A 13,959-nucleotide genomic window follows, 5' to 3' on the forward strand; every position below is an offset into this window, starting at 1 on the left:
ATAACTCTGGTAACTATCGTAGTTTTCTATGGTTCTGAGAAGCCATAAAACGAGTCGGAGTCCCTGTCAGCCACTAAGAACCAAAATATCGAACGCTTTCACCTTTGCCTAATTCTCGTCGCGCCGATGATTGCCTATCGCATAGGCGGTCGGTAATGATAACGTAGTGTACGTAAAATGCTGTTAGCAATGCAGGAGGAGAAAACTGATGACATTCCCATGAGTGTTCTATACTTTTGGAGTCTTTGTGTCCTTTATTCGCGCGTGAGGAAAATGATTTTATTCCTTGGTTCAACATCTCATATCCCTTTAATTTCTTTAAGTTCGCATACAATTATAGCGGAAGTTTGGAGTAATTCCTGATGCGCTTTAAGAAATAAAAGTATCTTCTTCGTATCGTATGTATTTTTACACTGATCTAAGGCCTCAGGGTCACCGCAGCAATAAACCACCAAAAACTTACACGCGTCTGTATTCGATATCGAAACTAGAACCCACATAAGGCCGCTCCTAAAACGCAATCCACCCAGCAGCAAATGACGGCGTCAAAATGATTTGCCGCTGGGCTTTTTGACAATTTATACCGGGTTCGTGGATGTCTCCATTTTCCGGGTTCCCGCCGCGTTGGTTGTCATGGTTGACGACAGTTTCGCCTGGATTCCACTGTCGTCTGACGAAACTGTCGTCAACCATGACAACCAACGCGGCGGGAACCCGGAAAATGGAGACATCCACGAACCCTGAACGCCACGGAAGACTACGATCCAAAATTTATACCGGGTTCAAGGACATGCTTACGTAATATACACATCGCTTAAACATATTGCTACTGAAAATATTGTCATTTTTTTTTAAATTCGCCACACACACGCAATATAAATACACTAGAATATCATAATTTAGTTCGAATATTCTAACATTAGCGGCATTCCCAGCTTCCTGATATTCAGTTCCCTTTAACTTAGGGAAAACTAGCATGTCCACAGCAATTTACTTTCACCAAAAGTTGGAAATATGAATAAGGATAGTCATTACTGCAAAAAATATTTCCAAATGGCGTAGCTTGTCGTTAATTTAACAGCAGAGTTTGAACAACATCTAGTGCTACAATTTGTCCCGAAAGGAAATATTAATAAAATATGACGAGGTTCTAATATACTTATAATTGTTCCCATAACCTGCAAAAATCTCATTCTGTTTACATGTTAATTTAAATGAATGCCGTGTTGTCAAAACCTAAACTCGTCGAACGGCAGCCCTACGTAATCAAGCTGTTGTGAGCTTCCACAGCAGACGTGGCAACGCAACAGGCGTCTCTTGCGTTCTTTCGAAAGGTTAGAATATAATATGCATTACGCATAAATCATATTTTATTATTAACAATTCAGGGATGATCTATTTATTACAATAGGAACGTAGGCACGATTTCATTTCGGGGATGAACAATACAAGCGGCTCCTGTGTTAGATCCGATGGGAATATCTGCAGCGGTCGTGAAAAATGTGGTATTAGATAAAATATTTTTGAATTTGACAAGGCCCACTTCATGGTATATGAAAGAAATGGGCAGTTTTAAGTTTGAAAGCAACGCAATAGAAATAGATGACCCATGACGGAAACGTGTACAATCCCTACAACTTCACTGATACATTCCAGTGGTTTTGATGCTAGGTTTGCATTTCGCTAACATTTAGTGAGAACCTCTGTGCACCATTTCACCTTATTAACTAATATACGGGAAGCCGAAACCCGAATGACAAACTCGGGAAGCGAGACGGGTTCCTAGGTACCCGCGAATCCGGATATTTTAAAACCAGTTAAACCAATTTTTAAAAACTCAGGTTCCAACAGCAGTGCTGGACACGCATTATTATAGAGACGACGACAATCGTCTGGAGGTCTACAGGAGCGAATTTCGATCAGTTGAAAATTTGAAATTAAGGCAAATGGTTTAAGTTCAGTGGAGGTACGAGTGGTTTGAACCCTTTGAGTCTAACAAAAACTCTACTTTGAACGAAGTTGAGGAATTAAACTTGTTCGCTCATTACTTGCTTTCGCCTCCAACACAACTTCCTTATCATACTTTTGGAATCGGGAGAAAATAAAGTTGGTTTTCCTAGACTTCAGTATTGCTTTCGACAAAACGTACCATAGCAAGCTATTCATGATGGGAGAAGCGTATTGGATATTTCAAAATGCTATATCAAATATTTTTTTATGGCCGCGCAAAAAGGACTTCTGTTCATAGTGTTAAGCTCTAATGCAGATTAATTCACATCAGCTGCTCCTCAAGGAAGAGTCATCGGTGAAAACTGCCCAAATGTTAAGTGTAGAAAATATTTAATACTTACATGCTAGACTCACGCATGACACATCTTGTGGGGAACATCAAATGGATTTATCCAAAAATTACTTGGGGAAAAGTGAAGAGATGGTAAAAGAGCGATATTATCTTTCACCAGTTAGGCCTCACTTAAAATATTCTGCTTATTAAGTACATGACATCCTCAAGAAGTCGCATTGACTCCCGAATTGAACCACACACAGAGAAAATAAGATAGATTTGTAAAATTCTGTCATGAAAAATATAATAGGGCAACAAGATTGTCCGACGAATAATAAATAGGATGAGAATCGCCCGCAGATCGAAGAATAAATTGTAGATAACATAAAAAGGAAGCAAGCCCATTTTGTGATTATATTAGAAAAAAGTAAATTGATACCCCCGTCATCCTACGATAGGCTAGATCATTTTAAGCTTAGAAAGAGTAATTGTAAAACCGATAGGTTTAAAAATGTTTTCCAAGAGCATCAGGCATTCGAACAACTGCCAATAACGGCGCTATGGATTTTTTTAAATACATACAAGTTTTCGGCTATTCTTCTATATTATCTTTTATCAGCTCTACTAGCATCTCATCTCGCAGATACATAGGGTAATATTTTCAACTTGGCAGGAGGTGCCAGGTCACCAGACAAAAAGTATAAGTACTTAGATATTACCGCGTGAAATACACCGTATAAATATATTCCTATAACAATCCCGAAATTTACTAACGTTTAAGTCGAATTCAAAGTTTGATGGGGGTTGCCACGTCAGGCATTCCCCCTGCCACACACCCTGGACGTGGATAGCAGGGTACCATAAAGACGTACTTTCGAATACTGCAAACATGTTCCGTGGACCCAACCTTCCTCCCGCCCTCAAAAGAACAATTCCTTAAGAAGCCGTTAACACTGGTATGGTATTCCCCCATGACATGTATGAACCCTTTTTGTTTCCTCACACCATTGTTACACTATCTACCATTGAAATTATCAGGGTTACATTCTTCAGAGGACGACGCCCATGGAATTGCAGGGTCGTATCTTACTCTAATGGAGATATTAGTGAGATACGACGAGATATAATGGGGAATTTAGGGTATCTCATTCAACATGGCATGGACGAGATAAACTGAGATGCAATTTACACTCAATATAAAATCCTGGGGAATGAAAAGCATTAAAAACTATTCCTTATGATAACTTTTTTCACTTTTACCTGTTCTACCAGATATTTAATTTCGTTCAACTCTTAAGAATCTCTTTGTTTCACCGATAGCTACTTACTAAACACGTGCTTATACGTAGTTGCAAAATACTAAATATGCGCCTTAGCCTCAATTCCAGCATTCGTATTTCGGGGTCAACTGATTCCACATGATTCGTTAAGTAGCTCATATTAGGAGGAAATTTAAAATATATCGGAAATGGAGACAGTTTAATGGACATTATTTGAGAGTTGTAATTTTTTTAATGATCACCAGCAAGCAAGCGAAGACATTTATGATACACTATTTCTTTTGCTTATAATTAAGAATACGGCTGGGGTTGATTCTTACCATAATATTCATACGGCCGTAGTTACCGTTCCTTTTAATTCATTTATTACATCACAGCCCTAACTATCGTCTAGCAATAGGTTTCACAAAATAACTTTGAGTTTGATATACAAATAGTATTTGAGAAAAGAAAATATAAATACACCTATTTACAAATAGTTAGTAAGACCATAAGTACGTCCTCACATTATTCCATGGTAGAATTTAAATTGACATAAACTAATTTCTTCTCTTAAGACAGAGATATATGTTCTCCTTAAAAAGACACTACATGGAAATGAACATATAAAATAAAATATTAAAGGAGTTTTAATTGTCCAGAGACTTAAGTTTTTAAGTGGAAAATGAAAAACTCTTTTAATGTGGACATCAAATGATTCGACGAAGTGAAGCCTAAAAGTGTATAGTTTATAATAGTATACATACAATAAAAGTTTAAACTATGCCTCCTAAATTGAACAGAAAACTTTTAACACATACACTACTACCCATACTCCTCGAAAATTTGAGTTGAAGGAAGAGTATTCAAATATTGGTTATTTGAAATGAATTATTCCAGTTTCTTTGTAAATACGCTTCATTGGACTGTTTTGTCCTCAACCGAAATAAATTCTTTATTTGTAATAATTATCCATCAAATCCGAGGATTTCATACACTCCTCAATTCCATAAGAATATAAATGCAACGTATTATTCAAAAAACAAAACATGAAAATAAAATTTAACAACTGAATTACTCGGACCAAACAAAACTATTTATAACCCATGCGAATGAAAAGAACTAAAATTCGTAAATGCCATTACCAATCCAACCTTCATCCCAAAGGTCATTTTGATTGGATGTGTAAAAATAAGAAATACCGAAGGGTTCAGAATATTAACAGCTAATTGGATTTACTGTTTGTTGGAAACTGCATATGTACACTAACAGAATAGTAAATCGTGGAATGTGAAGTTAGTTTCCGTAATCAATCGTGTAGGTTATTTTCAACGTGCTTTGTAACTAACTTCCGATACTACGAATTCAAAAGCTGATAAGGAAAGGCCAAGAGAAAGTCAGGAAACGAAAATTCTAGTTAGTTATTATAACGAGGTATATTTCTTCGATGTACCAATCCTCTTCTCATGAAATGATAGAAATTATATTTTCACACTTCTGCCCCAGTAAGAAGGAATATCTCCTCAAATTACCGTGTGATTATTACCTTATTAACATTGGAAAATTGAAACATAATACGAATTAAATTGTGCATTGTAAATGCTAAAATTTGTAAGGTACACGAGAGGAATAGTATGAACATCATATGTTAACATTTGAAACAATAACATGGGAGTCAAAATAACAACGATATTTCGCGCCATGATGAAAAGCAGCATTACTGTTATGATGAGGATTGCCCAAAATCTATATCAAAAAGCAACGGAAAATCATTCCCAATAGAAAAAATCTCCCAGCCCCAATGCAATTATGAACTTTACAGCGAATTAAATGCAAAATAATTAAACGCATGGTATCCGTTTTTTCATCCGTAAGTATTAAGAATTCTTCCTTTAATGAGTTTGACCTAATTGGCATGATAAAGGCAATTAATGAATCTAGCAGGAAGAACCTTATTTTAGCTTAAACTAAATTCTAGCATTAATAATTTGATTTTCAAATCCGTCCTTAAGAAACTTTTGTTTACATTAGCACACACACATTAAAGAAATCTACTGCCAACATATCCCTTTGAAATTTCACACACAATTATTCCACATCTAAAGACATTTAAAGATATTAGATTCCTTTTCCAGAAATTCATGAAATTGAGCCACTGAAATACGAAAAACTCTGCGAGGCAAACTTTTGAACTGAGAAAGGCAGCGCCGTGTGTCCCAATTTCCAAAATAAAAACCACTCTTATTCAACAACAATTGGGACACGCAGTATGAATCCCGCAACAATGAATTGTTCTATTCTAAGCTCATGTCACTGTCTCACAAAATAAGAGAAATACAACTGGCATAATGAATGCACATTGGTCGGGGATCCACATACCTTGGTTTATCCTTGGCTGATTTTGTTGACTTCTTCACCATTTTGATGAAAAATTCACAAATGTGTTGAACAGAGAACACACATACAATCTCAAAACACTGCTGAGGATAGTATGGTATTCTCTTTTTCTACATAAGCACTATTTACTTTTTTCTTCACGAGAAAAACCACTCACAGGCAGGAACCGTGCGTGCACATGAAAGCCAGCTGACGTCAGTCGTACTACTGCCACCTAATGGATGAATATTACATTGCCCACTGCGATGGATGAAGATTGAAGACAATACTAGGTTGACCTCACTGTCACTAATCTTTCATCATTTCTTTTTCATGTATTGAATCACTCTTTGTTCACACTCCTAAAGTAATTGTGTTGATACAAGGTGGACTTTTCTGTGATCTCCACCACCTTCCCCAGCAATATGTTTTATATTAGCCAAGGGATTATGAATCTTCTAAGAGGGATATTGGGTTCTACCATTCGAAGGCACGAGACACAACCATATGCAAATAATTCCTTACTTGTTTCGAAGACGCCGAACGCGCACCTTATAAAAATAGAAATTAAAGAAAGAGATCTTCTTTTGTTTTGCGTATGCGCTAACTTGCGTGGAATTTGAAATTGACGATAAATCGATAGGCAATTGTACCAGAGTCATTACGCAGGGATTTTGAAGACGAATTCCATCAAAAAACATTTATTTCGATTCAACAAGATATTCAGATACAAGCAATCATCTGAGTCCACGGAAGTTCACTTCCCAAGTATTCAAGCACATCAGACCACATGGCTACATCATTAGTTAAAAACCTGTTATGGACATGCAACAAGAAATAGAAAAGTTTTTACAATTCTACCCGTCCTCGACCACAAAATCAGGTGTGTTTAAAATCTCTTGAATTGCTCAGAAGTGAAAGAAGATATGGAGACACTTTATGAATCCTGTACACACATTTTAGACCTTCATAACGGCCACAGAGTGCGAGAGAGGTGTGAACTTTAACATAGAATTTCGACGGACAGCGAAGGATAGCACCACAGGATTCAGGGTTAAATGTCACAACATCAACAGGTATCGCTGCACCAATCTGAAATATTATAATCAGGCTTAGAAATAGTGATATCAAATGCTTATGAAAAAGATCATTACCTTAAAGTAAAAAAGAGGGAATCACATACCTCGCCGAAAAGTGATAGAAGAGCACGTGTGACATGATTTTTAATATGTACACTGGTAATCAAAGGAACTTTACCCTCAATATCCCTGAAGAAGGAAGGAACACATTTGTGACATGTAAGTATATATCAATTTATAATGCGTATCATTACACAATTTCTAAGTTCACCATCCAACCAAACGACTAACAAGCTGAGATCGAAGTAGAAGTATTGGCTCATACTGAAATCTTCCTCATTCAATTTATTTTGATCAATAAAAGTCAAGTTTCACCCCATTTAATCTTACTATTCCCGTAATAACATACACAGTGCATAGGGCTAGTATCACCGTACTCCTCACTTGAATTTGACGGCCACCGCTAATCATTTGTTTTTAAGGCGGAATATTAAAAGTATCAAAATAAAAGCGATAGATAAGAGCTTCAGTATATTTATAATTATCGAAAACATTTATTCAAATTGATCAAAGCTTTTTATCGGCACTTAACGTTTTCGCAAAAGTCATTAGCTTTAAAACATTAACGATGGCTATTACAAAAATGAAAAACCTTCAGAGTCAAGTACAGATATACCCATTTGGAATTGACTAACATTATTTATACATGTACTAAATCCGAATAGCTATTTTATTATTTAAAATTTTATTTTCGAAGGTAAATACTTCTCAACTTTTATAAACTATTCCATCTAGAAAGATAGAAATGTAACTTAACAAATATTTTTCAATTTATTCATATTGGCAAGAAGACCTGTGGACCTCAACTATTGGAATAAATTATACTTATTGCTTTCTGACTTCATATTTTCTCCTCCTCCATTTAAAGCTCCTCTTCCATTTCTTTTTCCTCCCCTCTTTATTTCACTTCACTAAACGAGTATTAAGAAAAAAAATCCTGGAATATTCCTTATATCTTCCAACTCTCCACATGAATCTTGAAACATTTTCTCCAACTGGAATAAAAAGAGTGGCAATGAATAATTATTATTGACTATTAATATTTTTTTTTAATTGGAAATATTTTTAAAAGCCATTGATCCAAGCCATTAGATTTGCCATAAAAGCCATATTGATTAAATTAACATCATGACTAGTAGGTAGCCTATATCAGCCAGTTCTTGGTGTACTAAAATGGTGAATGAGTGACATTCTTGCATATATTCAAATTCCTTTTAAAAAGGTGGCAAAGCAGAAAATGGATCCTTGTCAGACATGTATCAATATTTAAAGAGATTTAGAGATTAGTAAAATAAATTATTTTTTTATAATTATATCTAAATGAACTGCTTAAATCAGGAAATAAAAATTTTAAGAAATGAAAATTGCAAGGATCAACTGCAAGAATAGTTGCATATCTGTGGGTTTTCATACCCATATTTCGAAAGACTCCAATTAAAATTTATCATCTTACATCAATGATCATGATTCCTTATACCATTTTAAACTACAGTCAATATCAATGTTAAATAAGTGTTTTCTTAACATCCTAACTCAATACCCGTGCTATCACCTACCTCTCGTGAAAACTTCTTTTCTTGATAGAATTCATCTTTTCATGTCCCCAATACTTTGGTCATTTTGGTCAAAAAAACTTACGAGATAGATAAACTGTCCCACCTCCTCTAGTTCATGAACTTTTATTCTATTTTTCTATGAAATTCTTCTCTCTTTATATCTTTAATTTGGCTTTTATATTTCTCAAAAACCACATTACCTTTGTTTCATTTAAATTTATTCTCATCCTATACCTATCACATACCTTTCCAATCCACTCAGCAATTCTTGCAATCCCTTAGCTGACTGACTAGCTAAAGCTTGAACTATCATTCCTATCTCCAGTTCTTCATATGTCTCTTTAACCATTTCCTCTACATATCTGTTGTACAGCATAGGTGATAATGGACAGCCCTATCTTACACCTCTAACTAGCACTGCTTATCTAGACTCTCCATCTGCCACTCGCACCTGAGCAGTCTGGGTACCAATTTGGGATAAGTCGCCTATCCCTCCAATCTACTCCTATCTTCTGTAATACCTTCACTTATTCTACTATATCGAAAATCTCTGAAGCAACACATATTTCCTGATTGCATTATATGTTCTCTCTATTAGTGCCCACATTGCTGCAATTGCATCATAGGTGCCTATCTTCTCTCCTTCCTGGACCCAAGCTGACCATAACCTATAATAATTTGCCTTCCTCTTCATACTTTGTAGGTGATTGGCTGTCTGTTGATTCTAGGTACAACTTTATCTGCTAAATCAATTGTCCTCACAATTGGCTGTCTGTTGATTTTTTCCCCTATTCTAACTGGTTAAGCCCTCTTCTGTGCTGCTGCTGTCGATTTTGCTTCAGAAGGATTTGGCAAAAGGAAAACCATGGAGGCCTTCTCTCTCCCTCACCAGGCATGATACAAAGCCCAATGGGCTGAGTCCCATAGTTTCCAGGACTCAAACTCTTACACCAGATGGAAAAAGGAATGAGGATGGACAAGTGGGAAGAGCTCGAAATAAGGAAGAATTTAAAAACGGGTCATTTGGTTAACGATTTATTGTTTGAATACCTCTCCCCAATCCTGGAAGTACCCCTTTCCCTCACAGATAGACCCTACAAACCCCCCCACCCCACTGTAAACCAACCAAGCACCTGTCCTAACACTTAAAATCCCTCTCCCCCCTCCCTATCAACGCCAATTGCAACTCCATTTTCTTTCGCCTCCTTCTCCCCCCTCTCTCACCCACCCCTCCTCTCCCTCATGAATAGTATATAAATGGACTGCGACTTGTTTAATTTGTACCTGATGATGACGCTTGAGCGTTGAAACTGGTTGTACGCAAATAAAGGATAGTGGAAAGATACATTGTATTCTTCATTTAATTAAAATGAATTTCCTCAAGGTTGAGGCAGGAACAATTGAATACTCAATCTCATATTTTTATCCATCATATCTTTTTCGGATAAATAATTGAGGTGGTTTCTTGTTGCCTTTCTCAATAGTGTATTTAACATGACCTCATCACTGAAAAGGCTGTCCCACTGGAATCAGACACCTTTTGCAGCTGCATCACTGAGGAACAGATGCTGCAAAGACAAGCTTTTGTCTGCCTCCTACCCTACAAGGAGCAATTATCATTGCTGCAACTAGCACAGAATTCTAGGGGATATCAAAATGTACAAACCCTTTCACCATGTCAAAGTTGTAGTCCATGAGTAGGGCGTATAACATAAGATAACATTAATGTATGGGCTGTAAAGAGTCATAAGGCAATTTACAATGGTAGTAATGTTACTGGCAGTTAAATCGTTCATTATTAACTTCTGATGCATTAAACATCTCATTCAGCTAATTCCTCCCTATACCAGCATGCACATGTACAATTCTATTCCTCTACCTTTGGGAGCCAAAGGCATCCCCGTCCAAGAAGGGGTGTGCAAAGCTTCTGACCATACCTTACAGCTGGCCTAGAAAAATTAGGTAAAATGAGAAATAAATACAATTAAGGTATTTGGAATGAGTAATAAATGGAAGATTACTTAGTTCAGCTTGTAAAGCAATGGAAGGGAAAATTATTTTTAGTCATATTATGGAATTTGTTTGAAAGACAGAAGCCAGAAGATCAATTAGGTCAAGTCTAATCCCTATACCAAAAATGTTTCATAAAAAACAAAATGAATATTCCTCATCATTTATTGTCAAATCTAAGATTGATTTGATGTAGCTCTCCACTTAAATCTTCATTTGGAAACCATTTCATTTTTCTTCTCTTTGATGTCTTTGGTAATTGTTCCATGTAGTTTTTCCTGTCCACTTTCCCACTGTCATTCCTCATGCGGTCATCATGTCTCAAAATGAATCAAATGAGATTACTCCCAATAAGTTCTCGACCCATCAAAATTACTGTTATCACTAGATAGATATGTGTATAGTTTTTCTTTAGTTGGTTGGTGGCCACTTCGTTGACCTACAAAGAGGTTATCTAGATTATCTTTGTCATGTGTTCATACTTTATTCATTACCTAACACAATACATTAGGGAAGCAGAATGTATGGAATGAATATATATAAAATAAGAACATGGAAGTAAAAAGTAGGAAGTCTACTTTAAATATTCAAGGAGGAAGACCTAAATTATAGCAATGCAAAAATTAGAACAATAATCGTGGAGCTATGGATTATAGCAATAATTAGACAAAAATGAATCAGTGCGTCTGCTCTCCAGCTATCGAAACTTGCCTTGAATTTTCTATGGAACATTATCAGTTTTCCAGAGAGTTCCACATCCAAAAACAAGTTCATGTTTTGGCAGTTATTGGTAAAGTTACCGACAGAGGACTCTCTCTTTGAAGATTGTGACCTGACTGAAAAAAATAAATAAAATTCTGAAAATATATGATATTAGACCATACTCATGACTAACTAACTTTTTTTTCAGACTCAAAAGTCAAACTATCTAACAATTAAGCAAGTTTCTGAGCCACAAAATACTATTATCAATATAGATGTTCTCAGCAGTATTTTCTTTGTATTTTTACTAATGTTTCCGACTACAAATAATGGTTTGTATTGTTCATACTACTTTAGGTTTTTCATATTCTAATTACTTTTTTTTAGCAATAGTATAATTTCTGTAATAGGATTAGCCCAGTCTCTTAGCCATTCCCTAAAACTTGTGGCAGTGGGTGAGGATGATGTCAAACTTCTTGGCTTTTGATCCGGTACTAAACTAAAATCTATTGGCCACATCAATGCTATTGGGATAAAACTTGCCAGAGTCATGTGCTCATGAAACTAATGAGTACATTATCAGTGCTTGCCATGGATACTTTCATTCACATCTTAACTATGGTGATATATCTTGGGAGTAAGCCTCCATTGTAAACTTGATATTTCTTTTTCAGACAAAGGTGATCAAAATTATTACCAGTCTGGGTTTTAATGAGAATTGCAGACCATTCTTGGCTCATTTCAATATTTTGACCATGTACACCCTATTTATATTTTATTATTTATTTCTTGAAAGTTGCAATTTCCAAAACCACATTATTAATTAAAATGAAAACTTTTATTTTGATTTCTCAACTGTGTATTTTAAGTTTTACCTAATGTATTTGTACTTATTGACAATCTCCATTATAATGTATATCATACTATGAATGAATAAAGGTTATTATTGATAGATTTTTTTCCTAATTGGCCTCATATTCTCTTTCTACATTTGAACTTACTGGTGTTCAAATTCAATTAATACTTTTCCTGTCCTAGCTCTTACACTAAATAGACTTACTTTTATTACTTACCGAGTGTTCCTTTGCTTCCACACTAAGTATATCCATTTCACTTGGTCTCTGTAAACTCTTCACATTCTCACACCAATTTTTCCACCACAATATTTTCTCACATTAAACCGAAAGTTAGTTTATCACTTTGTACTTTCTTCTTCCTCATTCTGCTTACATTCTCCCATGGACTTCATGATTAAACACTTTATCAACCTGAAGGTTGGTTTGATAGGTAATGGTAGAGCTCAACTAACACTAAGTTCAACGGCATGTGAGATTCGCACATCAGGGTCGGGAGACCAGTTCCTTTCCTTGTACCATCACCTATGGTTTCCCAGGAATTTCTGGGACTTGAAAAATCACAAGGCTGAGGAAATGATGTAAGAGGCATGGGAAGAACTAGAGATAGGTATGAAAGCTGGTGGGGAATTCGTAAAATTAGTTAGATTTGCTGATGACCAAGCTTTAGCTTGTCAGCTAAATTAAACATTAAAATAGAGGGTAAAAATTATACTAGGTGGAATAGTTCAAGTATCTTGGAAGTGTTGTGGACCTAAATGGTCAAAGTAGTAAGGTGAAGAATTACACCAGGCAAAGAGGTTTTCACGAGGAGGAGGGAGTTGATGACAGGGACATTGAGTAAGGTTGATAAGAATAGTCTTGTAAAAAATTTTAAATGGAGCCTAGTCATCTAAAGCATGGTAACATGATCACTGAAGCAGGATGATAGGCATAGATTGGAGACTTTTGAAATTTGGATGTTGAAGTCAAGTGGAAAGGAAAACTAATGAGGAAATGCTGGGTATGGTGGGGGAGGGGATTGTTGAGAGAAATCGTAAAGAGGCAAGAGAAATGGATGCATAGCATATGGAATAGCAGTGGGATATTAAAGACTGATAATGGCGAGAATATTCGGCAAATGAGGAAGGAGCAGGAATGGGATAGGGATGTTGAATAGAATGAAGGGAAGAAGGAAGTATATGAAGATGAAGAGGGGCTTATTGCAGAGTAGGATGTAGAGCTGTACTCTAATGGGAGAAACAAGTTAATTATTTTTGGTAGTTGTGTCCATCCAAAACCTAACATGTGTGAGTAGATTACCTAATGATTATTATGGCGCCCTGTCTTTTCCAAGGAGGAAGGTAGTTTGGCCATCGAAAGTTCTGAATATATGTAAAGATCCTTTTGTAGGTGTGTTTGTTGGCCAAGGCTATCTCTCTCCTTGGTTTAAATCATTTTTCATATCCATGAGACTTTTGAATAAGATCTATATATATTTATATATATATTTTGAATTACTGTCCTCATAATGGCATTACCCTGCCCTGCCTCAGCTACATCCACTAGCTGACTGACATGGCAAAGGGAGGTTTGATTGTCTTCTAAATTTAAAGACAAGGGAACACCACTTGTTTGCCAGTTAATTCATTGATTGGGCAATATTTAAGAGCTTGTGCTGCTGTGAAGCAAGCCACTACAATTGATTATGCAGGTCTTGGTTTCCGGGCATTGAAATTAACATTTGTAAGATATTAAGATCCTTAGATAACTAGTCCTGCCGTAGAGCATAAATCTATG

At 36.0% G+C, this 13,959-nt stretch overlaps 1 protein-coding gene and 1 long non-coding RNA gene across 2 annotated transcripts in view; both read right to left on the reverse strand.

Moving 5' to 3' along the window:
• The window catches only part of LOC139698975 (protein similar-like), a 581,257-nt gene extending 574,804 nt beyond the window's left edge, over positions 1 to 6,453 (reverse strand). The window contains exon 1 of the mRNA XM_071597969.1: positions 5,923 to 6,453. Within this exon, the coding sequence (XP_071454070.1) occupies positions 5,923 to 5,963 (41 nt within the window). The 5' untranslated portion in view covers positions 5,964 to 6,453. The remainder of the gene's footprint in view (positions 1 to 5,922) is intronic.
• Positions 6,454 to 6,617: 164 nt separating this feature from the next.
• Positions 6,618 to 7,447, reverse strand: LOC139698894 (uncharacterized). Its single transcript, XR_011703024.1, has 3 exons — positions 7,290 to 7,447; positions 7,103 to 7,187; positions 6,618 to 7,011 (listed from the first exon to the last, which is right to left on the reverse strand). It is a non-coding gene; the product is annotated as an uncharacterized lncRNA (long non-coding RNA).
• Between the last annotated feature and the right edge of the window lie 6,512 nt (positions 7,448 to 13,959).

Source organism: Hetaerina americana, unplaced genomic scaffold, assembly GCF_022747635.1.
Source record: "Hetaerina americana unplaced genomic scaffold, ioHetAmer1.1.p SCAF_9, whole genome shotgun sequence".
NCBI lineage: Eukaryota > Metazoa > Arthropoda > Insecta > Odonata > Calopterygidae > Hetaerina > Hetaerina americana.